A 21,105-nucleotide genomic window follows, 5' to 3' on the forward strand; every position below is an offset into this window, starting at 1 on the left:
GATGGATGGTCACTGGAACACAATACACAATCTTTGCATATGCTTTTAAATCTACAGTACGTGCCCTCTCCAATCCAACCATTCACCCCTGGCGGTGGAGTCTTTTTCAACTCGTCATCATCCTCACGTATGCCCTTTATCACCTCTTTATTGTGTTTTCTCTGTAATTGGTCCGTTTAGCTGCAGTAAAAAAGAAGGAAAAAAAAGCCATTAGCCACAAGCCTCGGAGCATTAAAACCCGGTTTCTTTCCTGGTGGGAGCTAGTGCTGCAGGGGATTATGTAATCCGACACAACGTAAACAAAAAGGAGCATGCGTGCATTAAACTTGAAATTGAGTTTATGGATCACATACAGCCAAACTTTACAGGGTAATAATTTAATTAATAATTTGCTATCGACAAGGAGCCAGCAACCCCGTTTTTTTTTTTTTAAAGAGTTCTATAATTTTTATGTCTGTAAGGCCGTGTATGTATACAGACTGGTGATTGGAAAGGGGCAGCCAGCGTGTGCTGAACTGTAAAAAAAAATCTGTAGATTTTATGGTAAAGTGGCAGCTGAGTCGTCAGAATTTTATCATAAAATGTACAGTATTTTTTTTAGAGTGCATTACTGTAAACTGAAAACCCATAATCGTGTTATTTTTAAGGTAAAATTCTGGCATCTCGGCTGCCAGTGTTTTACTGTAAAATATAAGGCTGTTGTTTTTACAGTGTATTAATGTAAATTAGGGATGTGCCAAGCAATCCGTCACTGTACTTGTATACACCGATCTCACTCATGGATGATGGGTATTGGAATCGGCAGCAAAAACCCCTGATCGGAACACACCTACTGTAAATTGAAAGACGTTAACACAGTTATTTTAACGGTAAAATTCTGGCAACTCAGCTGCTGGTGTTTTACTGCAATATATACTGTCATTTTAACAGTACATTGCTGTGAATGGAAAAACAGAACCACTTTTCTTTCTACAGCAAAATTCTGGTAACTAAGCTGCATGTTTTTTTTACTCTAACATCTATGGTTGTTTCTACCGTACATTACATCCATCCATCCAACTTCTTCCGCTTATCCGAGGTCGGGTCGCGGGGGCAGCAGCCTAAGCAGGGAAGCCCAGACTTTCCTCTCCCCAGCCATTTCGTCCAGCTCTTCTCGGGGGATCCTGAGGCGTTCCCAGGCCAGCCGGGAGACATAGTCTTCCCAACGTGTCCTGGGTCTTCCCCGTGGCCTCCTACCGGTCGGACGTGCCCTAAACACCTTCCTAAAGAGGCGTTCGGGTGGCATCCTGACCAGATGCCCGAACCACCTCTTCTGGCTCCTCTCGATGTGGAGGAGCAGCGGCTTTACTTTGAGCTCCCCCCGGATGGCAGAGCTTCTCACCCTATCTCTAAGGGAGAGGCCCGCCACCCGGCGGAGGAAACTCATTCCGGCCGCTTGTACCCGTGATCTTGTCCTTTCGGTCATAACCCAAAGCTCATGACCATAGGTGAGGATGGGAACGTAGATCGACCGGTAAATTGAGAGCTTTGCCTTCCGGCTCAGCTCCTTCTTTACCACAACGGATCGATACAGCGTCCGCATTACTGAAGATGCCGCACCGATCCGCCTGTCGATCTCACGATCCACTCTTCCCTCACTCGTGAACAAGACTCCAAGGTACTTGAACTCCTCCACTTGGGGCAGGGTCTCCTCCCCAACCTGGAGATGGCACTCCACCCTTTTCCGGGCGAGAACCATGGACTCTGACTTGGAGGTGCTGATTCTCATCTCAGTCGCTTCACGCTCGGCTGCGAACCGATCCAGTGAGAGCTGAAGATCTTGGCCAGATGAAGCCATCAGGATCACATCATCTGCAAAAAGCAGAGACCTAATCCTGCAGCCACCAAACCAGATCCCCTCAATGCCTTGACTGCGCCTACAAATTATGTCCATAAAAGTTATGAACAGTACACTACAGTAAATGGAAATGTGGCACTGCTAGTATTTTTTACGGTAAAATTCTGAAAGAAACACAGTACGTAACAACAATCATTTTGTCCAAAAATTAAACAATATTATCAGATATGATCAGAGACACATCAGTTTGTTTAAGCATGGATTAAAACAAGCTTTCCCTAACAGACTGAAAAAATAACATTTTGATACTCCCATTAATCTAACATGAAGTATAAATGATAAAACATTGATTATTAAGAGTATATGAACCATTCCTAGCTTGTTTACTTCCCTGACGACCTCCCTAAAGTTTTTGTAATCAATCAGAAATATCCATCCACCCATCCATTTTCTATCGTTGTCCATCAAGCAGCTCAAATGCGTCAAACATGTCAAAGTGTGGAGAGTGTTTTGCATATTACCCAACAGGCTTATTAAAAGGGTTAAAGGCCTACTGAAATGAGATTTTCTTATTTAAACGGGGATAGGAGATCCATTCTATGTGTCATACTTGATCATTTCGCGATATTGCCATATTTTTGCTGAAAGGATTTAGTAGAGAACATCGACGATAAAGTTCGCAACTTTTGGTCGCTGATAAAAAAGCCTTGCCTGTACCGGAAGTAGCGTGACGTCACAGGTTGTGGAGCTCCTCACATCTGCACATTGTTTACAATCATGGCCACAAGCAGCGAGAGCGATTCGGACCGAGAAAGCGACGATTTCCCCATTAATTTGAGCGAGGATGAAAGATTCGTGGATGAGGAAAGTGAGCGTGAAGGACTAGAGGGCAGTGGAAGCGATTCAGATAGGGAAGATGCTGTGAGAGGCGGGTGGGACCTGATATTCAGCTGGGAATGACTAAAACAGTAAATAAACACAAGACATATATATACTCTATTAGCCACAACACAACCAGTCTTATATTTAATATGCCACAAATTAATCCCACATAACAAACACCTCCCCACTCGCGTCCATATAACCCACCAATACAAATCAAACACCCGCACAACACACTCAATCCCACAGCCCAAAGTACCGTTCACCTCCCCAAAGTTCATAGAACACATATATTTCCCCAAAGTTACGTACGTGACATGCACATAGCGGCACGCACGTACGGGCAAGCGATCAAATGTTTGGAAGCCGCAGCTGCGTACTCACGGTAGTGCGTATCCAACTCAAAGTCCTCCTGGTAAGAGTCTCTGTTGTCCCATCTCCACAAGCATGCGTATCCAACTCAAAGTCCTCCTGGTAAGAGTCTATGTTGTCCCAGTTCTCCACAGGCCAATGGTAAAGCTTGACTGTCATCGTTCGGGAATGTAAACAATGAAACACCGGCTACGGCGTAGCCGCTACGTGTTTGTGTTGCTGCAGCCGGTCGCTAATACACCGCTTCCCACCTACCTATCTCCATTGTTCATTAAACAAATTGCAAAAGATTCACCAACACAGATGTCCAGAATACTGTGGAATTTTGTGATGAAAACAGACGACTTAATAGCTGGCCACAATGCTGTCCCAAAATGTCCGCTACAATCCGTGACGTCACGCGCAAACGTCATCATACCGAGACGTTTTCAGCAGGATATTCCGCGGGAAATTTAAAATTGCACTTTACTAATGTAACCCGGCCGTATTGGCATGTGTTGCAATGTTAAGATTTCATCATTGATATATAAACTATCAGACTGCGTGGTCGGTAGTAGTGGGTTTCAGTAGGCCTTTAAATGGGTGTATTTTTTAATTGTGTATGGTACTGTTAGACATTTTTTATAACGTGGGCAAGTTTTTGTACCACATATTTTCACGTTCTGTGTTGGTTTTTGATTAATCGGACCACAAATTGGGAAGCTTGCCTGAAGAAGTACCTATAGCCCTATTGAATCTGTGCACCATGTCCTTGTAAATGGCACGTGGTCAATAATAAGCACTGTTGCCCACATCCACTAGGTGTCAAAAACAATTGTGATGTTTCTAATTTCATGTTTTAAAAATGTTATTTGGAAGAATCCGTAGGCTGTAGTTTGGGGATCACTGAATAGAGCAATTATTTGCCGTACTACTTGATGGGGCCCATGTACCACTACCACGTAGCACAGTTTGAAAAACCCTGAACTAAACACTTTTTGTTTAAAATACCGATACAAATCGTATATCGCCATACGGCCTAAAAATACCGGGATATCAGTTTTGGCCCAGCCCTCGACTGACTAAACATTTGGTATGACACCCCATTGTGATCCAACACAATAAGCCACTGTCAAATTCATCATCTAACCTTTTTTTTTTTTTCTTCTTGCTCAAGCAGCAACAATTCATCCCTAGAAATATGGTTCTCACACAAGCTCAGTAAAAGCCTGACTAGAGCGAAAACTGGGTAATCACATTCCCCTCGGCTACATGGATCACTGAAGTACTGATTCTTCCATAAATACATCAATACTGCTTGTTACTGCTGGATCTTTATAAGAGAGGAGACGGGGGAATAAAACTGAGATTTAAAAAAAAAAAAAGGATTTAAGATCAATGATAGAGAAGTTACAATTTTACTAGCTTGACACTTCATTTTACAACTATTTGCTGTTTCGGGAAAAGCCGCAAGTCTCACAGCGGCCTAGTGACTAAACAAACAAAAAAAGCATGTGTACACAACTGGCAGCATCTAAAGAGCAGCGTAAGATGTACTGCTGCCTCGTAGCTGTGAAAACCAGGCGGCAAGGAACGCATCCGTTGAAACAAAACGTGCTAAGAAACAATTGAGGGGAACGAGTGTCTCCTGGCCATGGCAAGGAGGCGGAGGTGGGAGGAGACTGAGGGCGACAAGAAAAGACAGAGGAGGGGAAATGTGACGTTTTATATTTGCTATTTCTAGCTACGTAGCCTTAAACGCTACAATGACTCAACCATTGAGCAAGCAGCGAACATATTTCGTATCGACGCTTCTTAAAGCTGGTCAACCAGGTACAGTGGAACCCCGATTCACAAATCCCTTGTTGTACCAACTTTTCGATGTACAAACTACGGACTGAATACAAATACGCCTTAAAACTACCGTATTTTCTGGACCATGGGGCGCACCAGATTATAAGGTGCACTGCCGATGAATGGTCTATTTTTTATCTTTTTTCATATATTAGGCGCACCGGATTATAGGGCGCATTAAAGGAGTCATATTATTATTATTTTTCTCTAAATGGAAAACACTTCCTTGTGGTCTACATAACATGTAATGGTGGACCTTTGGTCAAAATGTTGCACAGATTATGTTTTACAGATCATCTTCAAGCTGCTTTCTGACAGTCGCTCTCAGATGCGCCGTTTTGTGGGCGGTCTTATTTACGTGGCTCACCTTCGGCAGCGTCTTCTCCCCGTCATCTTTGTTGTAGCGGTGTAGCGTGCGAGGACGGGAGTGGAAGAAGCGTCAAAAAATGGAGCTAAGCGTTTTAATGACATTCAGACTTTACTTAAATCAATAATGGAGCAGCCTCTCCTCATCCGGAAACAACCACCCTGGAAATGTGTCCCGTGAAAAACCGTCTGACCAGAACTCTAATAACTAAAGTTCCTTGGGTGAATAATGTAAACTCACTACACCTGTATGTTTTAGCGCTTTCATGGAGAGTTTACAGACAGATATAAATAAGAACTTTACACTACTTGATATTAGAAATGGCAACAGCGGAGGATGAATGTCCCATAACAAGAAGATAGAGAAAAAGAAGAAGCTTATCAGCTACGGCCTCAGCGTGGACGCAAGCAATTTTTCAGGATTTACGCAGATCGCAAATACGTACATATCAGCAGGTACCAGAAGGTAAGACACGTTGCTTTTGCATAATATAACGAAACAAAACACCAGATAATATGTCTTAATAGAGATGTCCGATAATATCGGACTGCCGAAATTATAGGCCGATAAATGCTTTAAAATGTAATATCGGAAATTATCGGTAGGCTCCAGCGCCCCCCGCGACCCCGAAGGGAATAAGCGGTATAAAATGGATGGATGGATGGGTTTCAAAATTATCGGTATCGGTTTCAAAAAGTAAAATTCATGAGTTTTTAAAACGCCGCTGTGTACACGGACGTAGGGAGAAGTACAGAGCGCCAATAAACCTTAAAGGCACTGCCTTTGCGTGCCGGCCCAATCACATAATAGCTACGGCTTTTCACACACACAAGTGAATGCAAAGCATACTTGGTCAACAGCCATGCAGGTCACACTGAGGGTAGCCGTATAAACAACTTTAACATTGTTACGAATATGCGCCACACTGTGAACCCACACCAAACAAGAATGACAAATACATTTCGGGAGAACATCCGCACCGTAACACAACATAAACACAACAGAACAAATACCCAGAACCCCTTGCAGCACTAACTCTTCCGGGACGCTACAATATACACCCCCCCCCCCCCACACCTTAACCTCCTCTCCCTGAGAGAGCATGTCCCAAATTCCAAGCTGCTGTTTTGAGGCATGTTAAAAAAAAAAAAGCACTTTGTGACTTCAATAATAAATATGGCAGTGTCATGTTGGCATTTTTTCCCATAACTTGAGTTGATTTATTTTGGAAAACCTTGTTACATTGTTTAATGCATCCAGCAGGGCATCACAAAAAAATTAGGCATAATAATGTGTTAATTCCACGACTGTATATATCGGTATCGGTTGATATCGGAATCGGTAATTAAGAGTTGGACAATATCGGAATATCGGACATCTCTTTGTCTTACCTTATACACACACCTTAATAATACTCGTATGTTTAATGTGCCGACAATCCTTCAAGCGGTGTGGCTTCATAGCTTACCAAAGTCGTACTCAAACATTTTGATAGATTTTTGAGCGCTGACAGATATAAGTTCTATATTTTCAATGGAACATATAAAAAAATGTTGGTGTCGTTTACTTGAGACCCATCATAGTGCAGGCTACACTTATCTCTTATGTTTGACTGCCATCTACTGGTCACACTTATCATTACACCATGTACCAAATAAAATAGCTTTGAGGTGGGTAAGCTCAACCAAACTTATTCCTTACATTAGGCGCATCGGGTTTTGTCGAGTTTTGAGAAAAAAAAAAGATTTTAAGTGCGCCTTATCATCCGGAAAGTACGGTAACCATAAAAATGAGTCGACTGTAATTTTTTAGGTAGATGTGCCGTTTTTTGTTGACATAAAATGTAGCTAGCACCGCTAAGTTGTCTATACACTCAAAGTAACTAATTATCCTCGCCTTCATGAACCAGTACACTGGAAACTGCATTTATGAACCCCTTATCATGCAAACGTTTAGACTTACAAACCACAGATCGAATACAAAAATGCTTTGTTGTACAAACTTGTCACAGTGTACGATTGTTTCATCTACCCATTGTGTGCCTACCAGGAGAGTCATTTTGTGTCTGGCAACACATCCATTGTCGGCGGGCTAATCGATCTCTGTTCTCATTCAGTCAGCACTGCAGTGCTGTCGTTAGCTACTGTGCTACCTGGTGTATTTTTTAGCCTTTTTACAAAATGTTTCTATTTTTTTTTAGCTCATTATGAGTCCAAAGAAAGCAATGGACAAGCGATATGTGCTTTGAAACATTCAAGAAGTATCCACAGCATTATCGACTAGAGATGTCCGATAATGGCTTTTTTGCCGATATCCGATATTCCGATATTGTCCAACTCTTAATTACCGATTCCGATATCAACCGATATACAGTCGTTGAATTAACACATTATTATGCCTAATTTTGTTGTGATGCCCTGCTGGATGCATTAAACAATGTAACAAGGTTTTCCAAAATAAATCAACTCAAGTTATGGAACAAAATGCCAACATGGCACTGCCTTATTTATTATTGAAGTCACAAAGTGCATTATTTTTTTTAACATGCCTCAAAACAGCACCTTGGAAATTGGGACATGAGGAGGTTGAGGTGGGCGGGGTTGGTGGGGGCGGAGTTGAGGGGGTGGGGTGGGGTAGGGGTTCTGGGTATTTGTTCTGTTGTGTTTATGTTGTGTTACGGTGCGGATGTTCCCCCGAAATGTGTTTGTCATTCTTGTTTGGTGTGGATTCACAGTGTGGCGCATATTTGTAACAGTGTTAAAGTTGTTTATACGACCACCCTCAGTGTGACCTGTATGGCTGTTGACCAAGTATGGATTGCATTCACTTGAGTGTGTGAAAAGCCGTAGATATTATGTGATTGGGCCGGCACGCAAAGGCAGTGCCTTTAAGGTTTATTGGCGCTCTGTACTCCTCCCTACGTCCGTGTACACAGCGGCGTTTTAAAAAGTCATAAATTGTACTTTTTGAAACAGATACCGATAATTTTGAAACCGATACCGATAATTTCCGATATTATATTTTAAAGCATTTATCGGCTGATAATATCGGCAGTCCTATTATCGACACATTCTTCCACTGCACGCAAAGAAGATTAACTGACAAGGTAACGTTTTTTTTAATTTTTTTTTTAAATCGATGTAGAAACCTGGCTGTTAAAGTTAAAGAGTTTTGTGCTGTGGGTGCACCACAAGGCTAGTGACAGTGTGTGCTCCATTACCCCTTATTGTGTCAGTTTGATATACTGTATAGTGCATAAATGTTTGTGTTCAAAATGTACAGACTTTTACTAAAATATGAACTTTTGTCAAGGCCGGAACCCATTGTTCATGTTTACAGTGTTGCTTACGGAGAAAAGTGCTTCAGTATTAAAACTTTTCTATTTGCGAACCGTATTCAAGAACCAATCAAATTCATAAATCGAGGTTCCACTGTAATGGAAGACTGGAATAGTACATTGTCACAAGCGAGTAGAGCTGTGCTGAGTACACACCGAACAATAGAGAAAGGCTCATGGCGGACAAAAACAGGGGAGAAACTAAAAGGGATTAAAGGTTCTAAAATATTAACCACAGAGATCGCTAATCAGCTCGCTGGAGGTGCGATTGCAATAATTAATTGACTATACCCATTTTTTCTAGTTCTGATAAAATTGCTATTAGCATTTTTTGTCGAGAAATACCCAGCTTATGCTGTTGAAAAGCAATCTCTCCCCATCATGCAATGCAAACTCCCTGCAGTACCTGGCAGTAATTGAATATTATTGACACGTTGCAATTGGCGCACATGCTGACCAGGTGTCTGAGGTGATAATTGAGGGTCTAGCACATTTCTTTTGTGCTGAGGCCCGGTCACAGGATGTCATTATGTGGTGAAAGGATGACAGACAAGCTAACCACACACTCAAAAGTGAACATGGTGCCTCTGCAGAGTAACACGGGAGGAAATACGATCGTGTTCCACAGGGCCGGACAATAATAATAATGAGGGGGGCGGGGGGGTCTGACTCACCCATTCAAGAAGAGCATGCTGCAAGCTTATGCGCGTTTGTGACGTGATGCTACGTTAACAAGGCAGATGAGGACACAGCATCGCATGGACCCTGATTCACTACAGTGAACAGTAGCTGCTACACCATCAACTTTTATGGTGGGATTTTAAAGGCCTACCGAAATGAATTTTTTTTATTTAAACGGGGATAGCAGATCCATTCTATGTGTCATACTTGATCATTTCGCGATATTGCCATATTTTTGCTGAAAAGATTTAATAGAGAACATCGACGATAAAGTTCGCAACTTTTGGTCGCTGATAAAAAAAAGCCTTGCCTGTACCGGAAGTAGCGTGACGTCGCAGGTTGAAAGGCTCCTCACATTTCCCCATTGTTTACAATGCAGCGAGAGCGATTCGGACTGAGAAAGCGACGATTACCCCATTAATTTGAGCGAGGATGAAAGATTTGTGGATGAGGAACGTGAGAGTGAAGGACTAGAGTGCAGTGCAGGACGTATCTTTTTTCGCTCTGACCGTAACTTAGGTACAAGGGCTCATTGGATTCCACACTTTCTCCTTTTTCTATTGTGGATCACGGATTTGTATTTTAAACCACCTCGGATACTATATCCTCTTGAAAATGAGAGTCGAGAACGCGAAATGGACATTCACAGTGACTTTTATCTCCACGACAATACATCGGCGAAGCACTTTAGCTACGGAGCTAACGTGATAGCCTCGGGCTTAACTGCAGATAGAAACAAAAGAAATAAACCCCTGACTGGAAGGATAGACAGAAAATCAACAATACTATTAAACCATGGACATGTAACTACACGGTTAATGCTTTCCAGCCTGGCAAAGCTTAACAATGCTGTTGCAAACGACGCCATTGAAGCTAACTTAGCTACGGGACCTCACAGAGCTATGCTACAAACATTAGCTATCCACCTACGCCAGCCAGCCCTCATCTGCTCATCAACACCCGTGCTCACCTGCGTTCCAGCGATCGACGGCGCGACGAAGGACTTCACCCGATCATCGATGCGGTCGGCGGCTAGCGTCGGATAGCGCGTCTGCTATCCAACTCAAAGTCCTCCTGGTTGTGTTGCTGCAGCCAGCCGCTAATACACCGATCCCACCTACAGCTTTCTTCTTTGCAGTCTTCATTGTTCATTAAACAAATTGCAAAAGATTCACCAACACAGATGTCCAGAATACTGTGGAATTTTGCGATGAAAACAGAGCTTTTTGTTTTGGATACAATGTGTCCGAATACTTCCGTTTCAACGATTGACGTCACGCGCATACGTCATCATACATAGACGTTTTCAACCGGAAGTTTCGCGGGAAATTTAAAATTGCACTTTATAAGTTAACCCGGCCGTATTGGCATGTGTTGCAATGTTAAGATTTCATCATTGATATATAAACTATCAGACTGCGTGGTCGGTAGTAGTGGGTTTCAGTAGGCCTTTAACACGTTTCCTCACAATGACCCACGAAGTCAAAGAAATGCACAACTTTTGCCACTTATGATATGATATCGGCACAAATTATACCTACTTGTATTACGGGATGTTAGAAAAGACTTGATTGGGTAGCAGTACTTAAACAGTATGTTGTCTTCACATGGACTTTGCATGCCACATCTGACCAACAATGTTCCCTCTAAGGTGCGCTTCTGCGCAATTGTTCACTGCTCCCATGTCCTCCGTGCACGAAAAATCTATGCAGCCCACAGATTTCCAGAACTCCACGGTGACATTTTGGTGAATTTATTTAAGAATTTGTGAAACTGACAGAATACAAAAAGAATGCCATTGTAAGTTAACAATACTAACTCAGACACTGTGTTCGTATTGCATTACGATAGCACGTACAAATACGAATTAAAACACTCCTACAGACATCACACAAAGGACGGTTTAGTAAGTGTGACTGGTTTTAATCATACTGTAAAACTTAAACTTTGCTTGGAGTGATGAATGAAGACTCCATATGAGTAGAAACACTATGAATGATTAGAAGTCGGAACGGCACTTGTACTTCCGGTTCAAAACACTAAACAGAAGGAGATACTGTAGACCAGTGGTCCCCAACCTATTTGTAACTGAGTATGTTTTTTTTGGTCATAAAAAAATCATGCGTGCTTACGGACTGTATCCCTGCAGACTGTATTGATCTATATTGATATATAATGTAGGAACCAGAAATATTAATAACAGAAAGAAACAACCCTTTTGTGCGAATTAGTGTGAATGAGTGTAAATGGGGGAGGGAGGTTTTTTGGGTTGGTGCACTAATTGTAAGTGTATCTTGTGTTTTTATGTTGATTTATTTTTAAAAAAAATTAAAAAAGAAATTTATTTTTATTTTTTTATTATCATTATTGTTTTTTTTTTCTTGTGTGGCCCGGTACCAATCGATCCACGGACCGGTACCGGACCGCGGTCCGGTGGTTGGGGACCACTGCTGTAGACATTCACCCCGCAGCACCTACAGTGAGCGAAGTCCTTCAAAAGATGGTGCCGTTGCATAAACAATTAACACACCTTTTCAATGTCTGTGCTAGTGTTTAATGAAAACTATTTGCATTATGGCTGTCAGCGAAGAAAAAGCCATAAATTAGCTTCACCGTTTTATAAGCTGCAGGGTTCAAAGCATAGGAAAAAAGTGGTGCCTTATAGTCCGGAATTTACAGTAATTTATTCTGTACTATTTTGCAATGCAACTCTGAGTGACAGGTGACAACCGATAAAACAATGACGACGTATGCCAAGACATTTTAAGGAGGATAAAGAGGTGGTCTGCATCAACAATCATTTTATTGAGCAAAACTGCCTACTGTTGAATGTCACCACACCAAAAAAACATCAGCAACAAAACCACTATTCTGTCGTAATCAAATCCAAAAAAATTAATTACATGTCGTATTGATAGCAGCCGCTCTGTTTCATTTACGCCAAAAGACACACAGACTCGGCTCAGCGAGTGATATGGTAAATGGGTTATACGCTTTTCTACTTTCAAGGTACTCAAAGCGCTTTGACACCATTTCCACATTCGCCCATTCACACACACACACATTCACACACTGAAGGCGGGAGCTGCCATGCAAGGCCCTAACCACGACCCATCAGGAGCAAGGGTGAAATGCCTTGCTCAGGGACACAACGGACGTGACTAGGTTGGCAGAAGCTGGGGATCAAACCAGGAAACCTCCAGTTGCTGGCACGGCCACTCTACCAACCGAACCACGCCGTCCCCCGCTGTGGTGCGTTAGAGGCCACAAAAACAGTCGGACAACTCAAACACCACACATACATTTTAAGTGTCAGGTCGTTAAACTGTGAAACGGTTTACACGCAGCCAATCAATGTCATTAACAGCGTGTTGTTTGTGCGTGCTGCTGTTAAATGCTGCATGTTATCTCTTAATTTGGCAAAAGGAACGGGCAATTTGTGCTTATTCTAGCGTCCTGAATTTCAGAATGTTAATTTATGGATATTGATCATGAAATGCTGTTACAACATTACATCAATGCTAATCAAAATTCTGTAATTATTTTCTTCACAGACAAATGTTTTACACTTTATCCCATGCTTGTGCAACAACCGACCTTTCATTGTGCAAAATGTGAATGTTGTAAGGCGAACAAAATGTGATCTCTGAAAGGGGTACATGTTTCAAATTCTTCTACAGCAGTACCTCCACCCAGACTTACATCATACAGCTCATGAAAAATAAGATTTTTTTATTTACATTTAAATCATATATATTAGAAATATTATGGAAATGACTGTTGTTATTTAAATTTTATAATAAAACATTTACCTTGTTAAGTCTGCTTTGTGACAGTTGTGATGCTGGTGTGGCGACAGCGTCTACATCTGATGTTGAGGAATGCTCAGTGAGTTTGTGCGTTTGCTCAGACACATGAAAAATTAGGGGCGTTCGGGGAATATTGCTGACCACTACAATGTATCCCGCAGCACATTACATTGCACAGGTGGATGAAAGCACAATCAAATTTAAAATGTTGTGGCTTCCCTCTTATTGAAGTTATTTCATGTCTACAGGGCTCTAATAATGTAAAACTTCTAATTAGAACTCATTTTAGATGGGGGCCACATGGAGAAAAAATCTACTTCCAAGTGGGACAGGGGTAGGGAACCTATGGCTCTAGAGCCAGATGTGGTTCTTTTGATCACAGCATCTGGCTCTCAGATAAATCTTAGCTGACATTGCTTAACACAATAAGTAATGAATAATTCAGCTGGTAATCACAGTGTTAAAAATAACGTTCAAAATATAAAACATTCACATGCATTTTAATCCATCCATCCGTTTTCTACCGCACCTGTTCAAGAAGTCGCATTAATGGTAAGAAGTATTTTATTTATTATTGGTTAGCTTCAGAATAACAATGTTATTAAAAAGAATAAGAGACTTATTATACTCTAAAAATGTTGGTCTTACTTAAAAATGCACACATCTAGTTGTATTCAGTGTTAAAAAATATTATATGGCTCTCACAGAAATACATTTTAAAATATTTGGCTTTCATGGCTCTCTCAGCCAAAAAGGTTCCCGACCCCTGAAGTGGGAAGTAAAATCGCGGCACGATAACCTGAAAATAAAGACAACTTCAGATTGTTTTCTTTGTTTAAAAATAGAACAAGCACATTCCGAAAATGTACAAATCATAATGTTGTTGGGTTTTTCTTTTTACACGTACATGTTGCGGTTAATAGTAATCTATCTTTATTTATCGTTATTTATACTTTTTGAATAAATTATGTGACAATAATAAAATGTTGGTCTTACTTAAAAATGCACACATCTAGTTGTATTCAGTGTTAAAAAATATTATATGTCTCTCACGGAAATACATTTTAAAATATTTGGCTTTCATGGCTCTCTCAGCCAAAAAGGTTCTCGACCCCTGAAGTGGGAAGTAAAATCGCGGCACGATAACCTGAAAATAAAGACAACTTCAGATTGTTTTCTTTGTTTAAAAATAGAACAATCACATTCCGAAAATGTACAAATCATAATGTTGTTGTTTTTTTTTTTTACACGTACATGTTGCGGTTAATAGTAATCTATCTTTATTTATCGTTATTTATACTTTTTGAATAAATTATGTGACAATAATGTTCATCAGTCAACTCATCTGTGTTAATTTTCAATCTATCAAGATAAAAAAATAATATCAAAATCTAATTACAGGATGTTATTTATGTAGTTTTCTCATTTCCCTCGACAGGTGCGCTAACATCATGTGTTTTTTTTTGTTCCCATATGTAGCATAATCTACAAAGATACAAAGAATTGCTATTGCGACATATAGTGGACACATTTAGAACAGCAGTTTCTTTCATTCAAAAATTTCGGCTCATTTTTATACTTAGCAAACTCATCCCGCTGTACGTTTGACACCCCTGATTTAGAAGCTCGGATTTGTCATTAAGAATGTACTACTTCACATAAATTTGTAGAGATGTCCGATATCGGCCGATAAATGCTTTAAAATGTAATATCGGAAAATATCGGTATCGGTTTGTTTTTTTATTTATTGAGTTTTTTTTTTTATTTTTATTTTTATTTTTTAAATCAACATAAAAAACACAAGACACACTTACAATTAGTGCACCAACCCAAAAAACCTACCTCCCCCATTTGCACTCATTCACACTCATTCACACAAAAGGGTTGTTTCTTTCTGTTATTGATATTCTGGTTCCTACATTATATATCAATATATATCAATACAGTCTGCAAGGGATACAGTCCGTAAGCACACATGATTGTGCGTGCTGCTGGTCCACTAATAGTACTAACCTTTAACAGTTAATTTTTACTCATTTTCATTAATTACTAGTTTCTATGTAACTGTTTTTATATTGTTTTACTTTCTTTTTTATTCAAGAAAATGTTTATAATTTATTTATTTTATTTTTATTTTTTATTAAAAAGGACCTTATCTTCACCATACCTGGTTGTCCAAATTAGGCATAATAATGTGTTAATTCCACGACTGTATATATCGGTATCGGTAATTAAGAGTTGGACAATATCGGAATATCGGATATCGGCAAAAAGCCATTATCGGACATCCCTATAACTTTGTGTATCAAAGTCGTGTCTGGAAAATGGACCAATGTAGTTTACATATATATATTTTTTTATTTTTTTAAATGTTTTATTAGTTTTTTTCAACCTTTATTCTAAAGACTTATAATTCGTTAATTACATACTTGAAACATAAGACAATGCTGCAGATTTTGCTATGACATTCACCAAAAGTTTCCATTTTACCTGTCCACACACAAACCTGACTTTTGTGTCGTGGTCAATTATGCAAAGTAGACAATGACGTCATTTAGCCCCCACAACATCTGCAGGGCACAATGCCAAAGGTGCATTCTGGTCCTGTGGGAAACACTGCGCTTACAATGAAGAACAGCAGTAACTATAGAAACCTATAAATGACGCACTATGTAGCCCAAACAAATTGTTTGACGCTATTACTAAAAGTGTAGTTGTTCTACCTGGTGGTGAAGTTGGCGATTTACAGTTTTCACAATGCTTTGACAACCAGCCAATACAAACAGAAAAATGAACAACTCCAATTAGGACAAGCAATAGCCCTAAATGCAAGAATGTAGATGACCACAATGCAACCCTTCTTTTGTGCATCCAAGTCAATTCAATCAAAATATTAACTAAAAATGCTCAAAAATAAATAGCTTATTCTACTTGAGGATTTTATATATTTTCATTACCTACCATGTTGACCATAAACCCAAGAGCTATTCATACTTTTATTTATATTTAATTAGTTGTGTGCAAGCGTGTGCTTGGGTGCCATGTTCCTACCTTGACAGCAGGCGTGACTCCATCCTCTGTGGTGCTTTGGCCATTCTGTCAAAAGAGAAGAAGAAAAACGTGTCAGTGTGTGTGTATGTGTGTGTATGTGCAAAAGACAAAGAACATTTGCAAGACGGCGTGGGCGGCACAAGTCCACCGTAACATTTTGCTCCTCAATTGCTGGCGGAGCTAATAATCTACCAATAACACACTGTCCTTCACGTCCTCCCTTGTGGTTGAACCTCATTGCAACGTGAAATATTTTGTTTTTGTTTTTAAACGACGAGGAAAAAACAACTTGTGACTGATAGGAAAGTGGAGGATCAATACGAGTTTTACATGATCTGATTGAGATGTTACTAGGCAGATAAGCAAAGGTGACATTGCCACTCTGTTTATGCAAGACTGCATCTTAATTGTCCTTCGGGAACAAGGACAGGCTGCAACAAAGTGTCCTAAAAAATAAGCTTAACAAACAACACACTTGACTCACCTGCATAACACAAAGGCTGTATCAAAAAATTTGGCCTCTCGACAGATAATGCAGTTTGGATTTATTTAACAATACCGTGAAAACGGCAAACGCCCCTGAAGGTGGTACAGTAATTATATAATCCAATCAAGATTTTATTTTATTTTTTTATAAATATACCCGAACAGTCAAACAAAACTGGAAAGTTTAAATAATTTCTTGCGATGAGTGAGCATCTACAGCAGGGGTGTCAAACTCAAATACAGAGTGGGCCAAAATTTAAAACTGAACAAAGCCGTGGGCCAAGGTTCAACAAATTAACTTTTTAATAGGGACCCAAACAAGTTTTGCATTGAATATTGAACAAGCAAGGCTTATATAACTTTATAGTGACATGCAAAATCGAGTTTCAAATAATAATAATAAAAAAATATCAAATGGCATATCAAATCAAATTTAAATAAAAATTGAATGCCTCTTTTCTATTTGCAGCCTTCTGAGGTAAATATCAAAATGAACGTTTTCCACAGGCTAATAATAAATTTGAAAATAAAATAACAATAATAAATGAATCAAACATTCAAACGTTGAAGTAGCAGGAGAAAGTGCATGAATAAAACGTTAATTATTGCTCAGTTTGCTACAATGATTTGCTTTAACACTGAATATGGAACAAGCAACGCTTATATAACTTAATAGTGCAAAATCAACTTTCAAAAAACAAACGAAAAAACATCAATGGTATATTAAATACAATTTTAATAAAAAATGTATGCCTCTTTTCTATTTGCGGCCTCCGAGGTAAATATCAACATTAACTTGGTGGGCGGGAGCGGGGTTGGGTGGTAGCAGGGGTGTATATTGTAGCGTCCCGGAAGAGTTAGTGCTGCAAGGGGTTCTGGGTATTTGTTCTGTTGTGTTTATGTTGTGTTACGGTGTGGATGTTCTCCCAAAATGTGTTTGTCATTCTTGTTTGGTGTGGGTTCACAGTGTGGAACATAATTGTAACAGTGTTAAAGTTGTTTATACGGACACCCTCAGTGTGTGTATGGCTGTTGACCAAGTATGCGTGCATTCACTTGTGTGTAAAAGCCGCATATAGTATGTGGCTGACGACAGGTTGTAGAGGACGTTGAAGGCAGTGCCTTTAAGGCACGCCCCCAATAATGTTGTCCGGGTGGAAATCGGGAGAAATACGGGAGAATGGTTGCCCCGGGAGATTTTCGGAAGGGGCACTGAAATTCAGGAGTCTCCCGGGAAAATCGGGAGGGTTGGTAAGTATGAGTATTAGCGGTGAATGCGGTGTTACAGCTGCTGTATAATACCGGCGGGCCAGCTCTAATGTTAATTTGATATTGCCTCAAGGGCCAAATGAAATTACACGGCGGGCCAAATTTGAGTTTGACACCCATGATCTACAGTGTTTCCCATATATTCATTTATTTGTGGCTGTCCGCCACTAATAGATTTGCCCCTACCTCATAAATACATTATAATGGAACTATTGTGAATGTTACAACTCTGTACAGTATGATGGCATTGTAACTTTGCTTCTTAACACAGTCTGACAGGGAATAAGAAGACATAGCAGGAGGGATCAGTGTTACCAACTTAAACTGCACTTTTTGGGGGGAATTGTGTCGTTTACAATCACTATGAGAGACAAAAGGACTGATTTTAACTCGTAAATAAATGTAAATAAAAGTAATCTTACAATGGAGTCAATGTGAGGTCCTCTATTCAGTCCATAAAGCCCTCCAAATAACCATCCAAAAAGTGTCAACAATACTCCACTGACATTTTGTGACCTTGATAATAACCAAGTATTAGTGATATTGTTATTATAAGCGCTAACGCAGACAGACAATTTTTAGCGGCATCGTGATCACTGAGAGCAAACTAGCTTGTGCTGCTATATTGACATCATCGAATGGTGAGCTACTGCATCACCTTGGAGCCCATTAAAGTTTATTCTAGATTATAAATCATGCCTCTCACCTTGATAGAAGGATGAGGACATAATCCAACAAATTGGTCGATTTAGGCATCCTCTTTAGACCCGGAATGGTGAGAAAGACACAAAGACGCTTGTTTTTTCCTTTGCGAGGATTATGAGTCATTCTTTATCTAAACAAGCATTTATCAACATCCCATCAGTTGGCATCCCTGTGACAGCAGACATTGTACAGTAAGTGATGTTTTATTATGTTTGTTGGCTGTCATGAAGTCTGCAGCGAACATTATGATGCGTTTGTGAAATGATTGCGCCGCCATATGCTTAAAATGAGCAAAATGCGTGAATATTACATATTATAAATGTGCCTGTTACTACATTACATATATATTTACAGTGTGTATATAAAACCTTTTCTTGAGCGCTTTATAGGCAGAGTAGAGCGACTCCCATAGGCTCCATTTTAAGTGGACTTTTGCTCGCATTTACTTACTATTTAGAATGTATAAAAATCAGAAACACTTACATAATGATTGTGAATGATAGGCACAATTCCAAAAAAAGTGCAGTTCCAAGTTTGCGCAGTCTTGATATTAATGTGTGTGGTGTGCTATAGCACAGAGCTTCTTGATTGGCTGCTCACTGTACAAACCCCGTTTCCATATGAGTTGTGAAATTGTGTTAGATGTAAATATAAACGGAATACAATTAAATGCAAATCATTTTCAACCCATATTCAGTTGCATATGCTACAAAGACAACATATTTGATGTTCAAACTGATAAACTTTTTTTGTTGTTGCCAGCAACACGTGACAAAGAAGTTGGGAAAGGTGGCAATAAATACTGATAAAGTTGAGGAATGCTCATCAAACACTTATTTGGAACATCCCACAGGTGAACAGGCAAATTGGGAACAGGTGGGTGCCATGATTGGGCATAAAAGTAGATTCCATGAAATGCTCAGTCATTCACAAACAAGGATGGGGCGAGGGTCACCACTTTGTCAACAAATGTGTGAGCAAATTGTTGAACAGTTTAAGAAAAACCTTTCTCAACCAGCTATTGCAAGGAATTTAGGGATTTCACCATCTACGGTCCGTAATATCATCAAAGGGTTCAGAGAATCTGGAGAAATCACTGCACGTAAGCAGCTAAGCCCGTGACCTTCGATCCCTCAGGCTGTACTACATCAACAAGCGACATCAGTGTGTAAAGGATATCACAACATGGGCACAGGAACACTTCAGAAACCCACTGTCAGTAACTACAGTTGGTTGCTACATCTTTAAGTGCAAGTTAAAACTCTCCTCAGCAAGACTACAACCGTTTATCAACAACACCCAGAAATGCAGTCGGCTTCGCTGGGCCTGAGCTCATCTAAGATGGACTGATACAACGTGGAAAAGTGTTCTGTGGTCTGACGAGTCCACATTTCAATTTGTTTTTGGAAACTGGACGTTGTGTCCTCCGGACCAAAGAGGAAAAGAACCATCCGGGTTGTTATAGGCGCAAAGTGTAAAAGCCAGCATCTGTGATGGTATGGGGGTGTAGTAGTGCCCAAGACATGGGTAACTTACACATCTGTGAAGGCGCCATTAATGCTGAAAGTTACATACAGGTTTTGGAGCAACATATGTTGCCATCCAAGCAACGTTACCATGGACGCCCCTGCTTATTTCAGCAAGACAATGCCAAGCCATGTGTTACATCAACGTGGCTTCATAGTAAAAGAGTGCGGGTACTAGACTGGCCTGCCTGTAGTCCAGACCTGTCTCCCATTGAAAATGTGTGGTGCATTATGAAGCCTAAAATACAACAACGGAGACCCCCGGACTGTTGAACAACTTAAGCTGTACATCAAGCAACAATGGGAAAAAATTCCACCTGAGAAGCTTAAAAAATGTGTCTCCTCAGTTCCCAAACGTTTACTGAGTGTTGTTAAAAGGAAAGGCCATGTAACACAGTGGTGAACATGCCCTTTCCCAACTACTTTGGCACGTGTTGCAGCCATGAAATTCTAAGTTAATTATTATTTGCAAAAAAAAAAAAAAGTTTATGAGTTTGAACATCAAATATCTTGTCTTTGTAGTGCATTCAATTGAATATGGGTTGAAAATGATTTGCAAATCATTGTATTCCGTTTATATTTACATCTAACACAATTTCCCAACTCATATGGAAACGGGGTTTGTATTACGTCACAATTTACGAAGTGATGACTTAAAGTTTTTGGTATTATAAGTTGGTGACATTACACATATTCAATATTTACGATTGTCGGCTTAACCGATTTTGGAGCCAATTATCGGGCCAAATGACCTCTGAACACACCTACAATACAACATGACAATCTTGCAAAACAATATTATTAACATAAGATAATCAGTCGTTTGCTGTCTTTGGTCAGGAACAGTCCAATTCTCGTTATAGGTGTACCTGGCTTTAGCAACTTTTTTTATAAAACGACAAGTTGTTCATAAAATATTTATAGTGTTTTCAGAGCCCTCTATAGATTTA

General features: G+C 40.0%; 1 protein-coding gene across 2 annotated transcripts in view; it reads right to left on the reverse strand.

The window, feature by feature from the left end:
- rps6ka1 (ribosomal protein S6 kinase a, polypeptide 1) overlaps window positions 1–21,105 on the reverse strand; it is a 138,192-nt gene that overhangs the window by 81,110 nt on the left and 35,977 nt on the right. For both annotated transcript variants that reach the window (XM_062041502.1, XM_062041501.1), the window contains exon 2: window positions 16,170–16,214. In XM_062041502.1, the coding sequence (XP_061897486.1) occupies window positions 16,170–16,214 (45 nt within the window). The remainder of the gene's footprint in view (window positions 1–16,169; window positions 16,215–21,105) is intronic.

This window comes from Entelurus aequoreus, linkage group LG03 (assembly GCF_033978785.1).
Source record: "Entelurus aequoreus isolate RoL-2023_Sb linkage group LG03, RoL_Eaeq_v1.1, whole genome shotgun sequence".
NCBI classification, from domain to species: Eukaryota; Metazoa; Chordata; class Actinopteri; order Syngnathiformes; family Syngnathidae; genus Entelurus; species Entelurus aequoreus.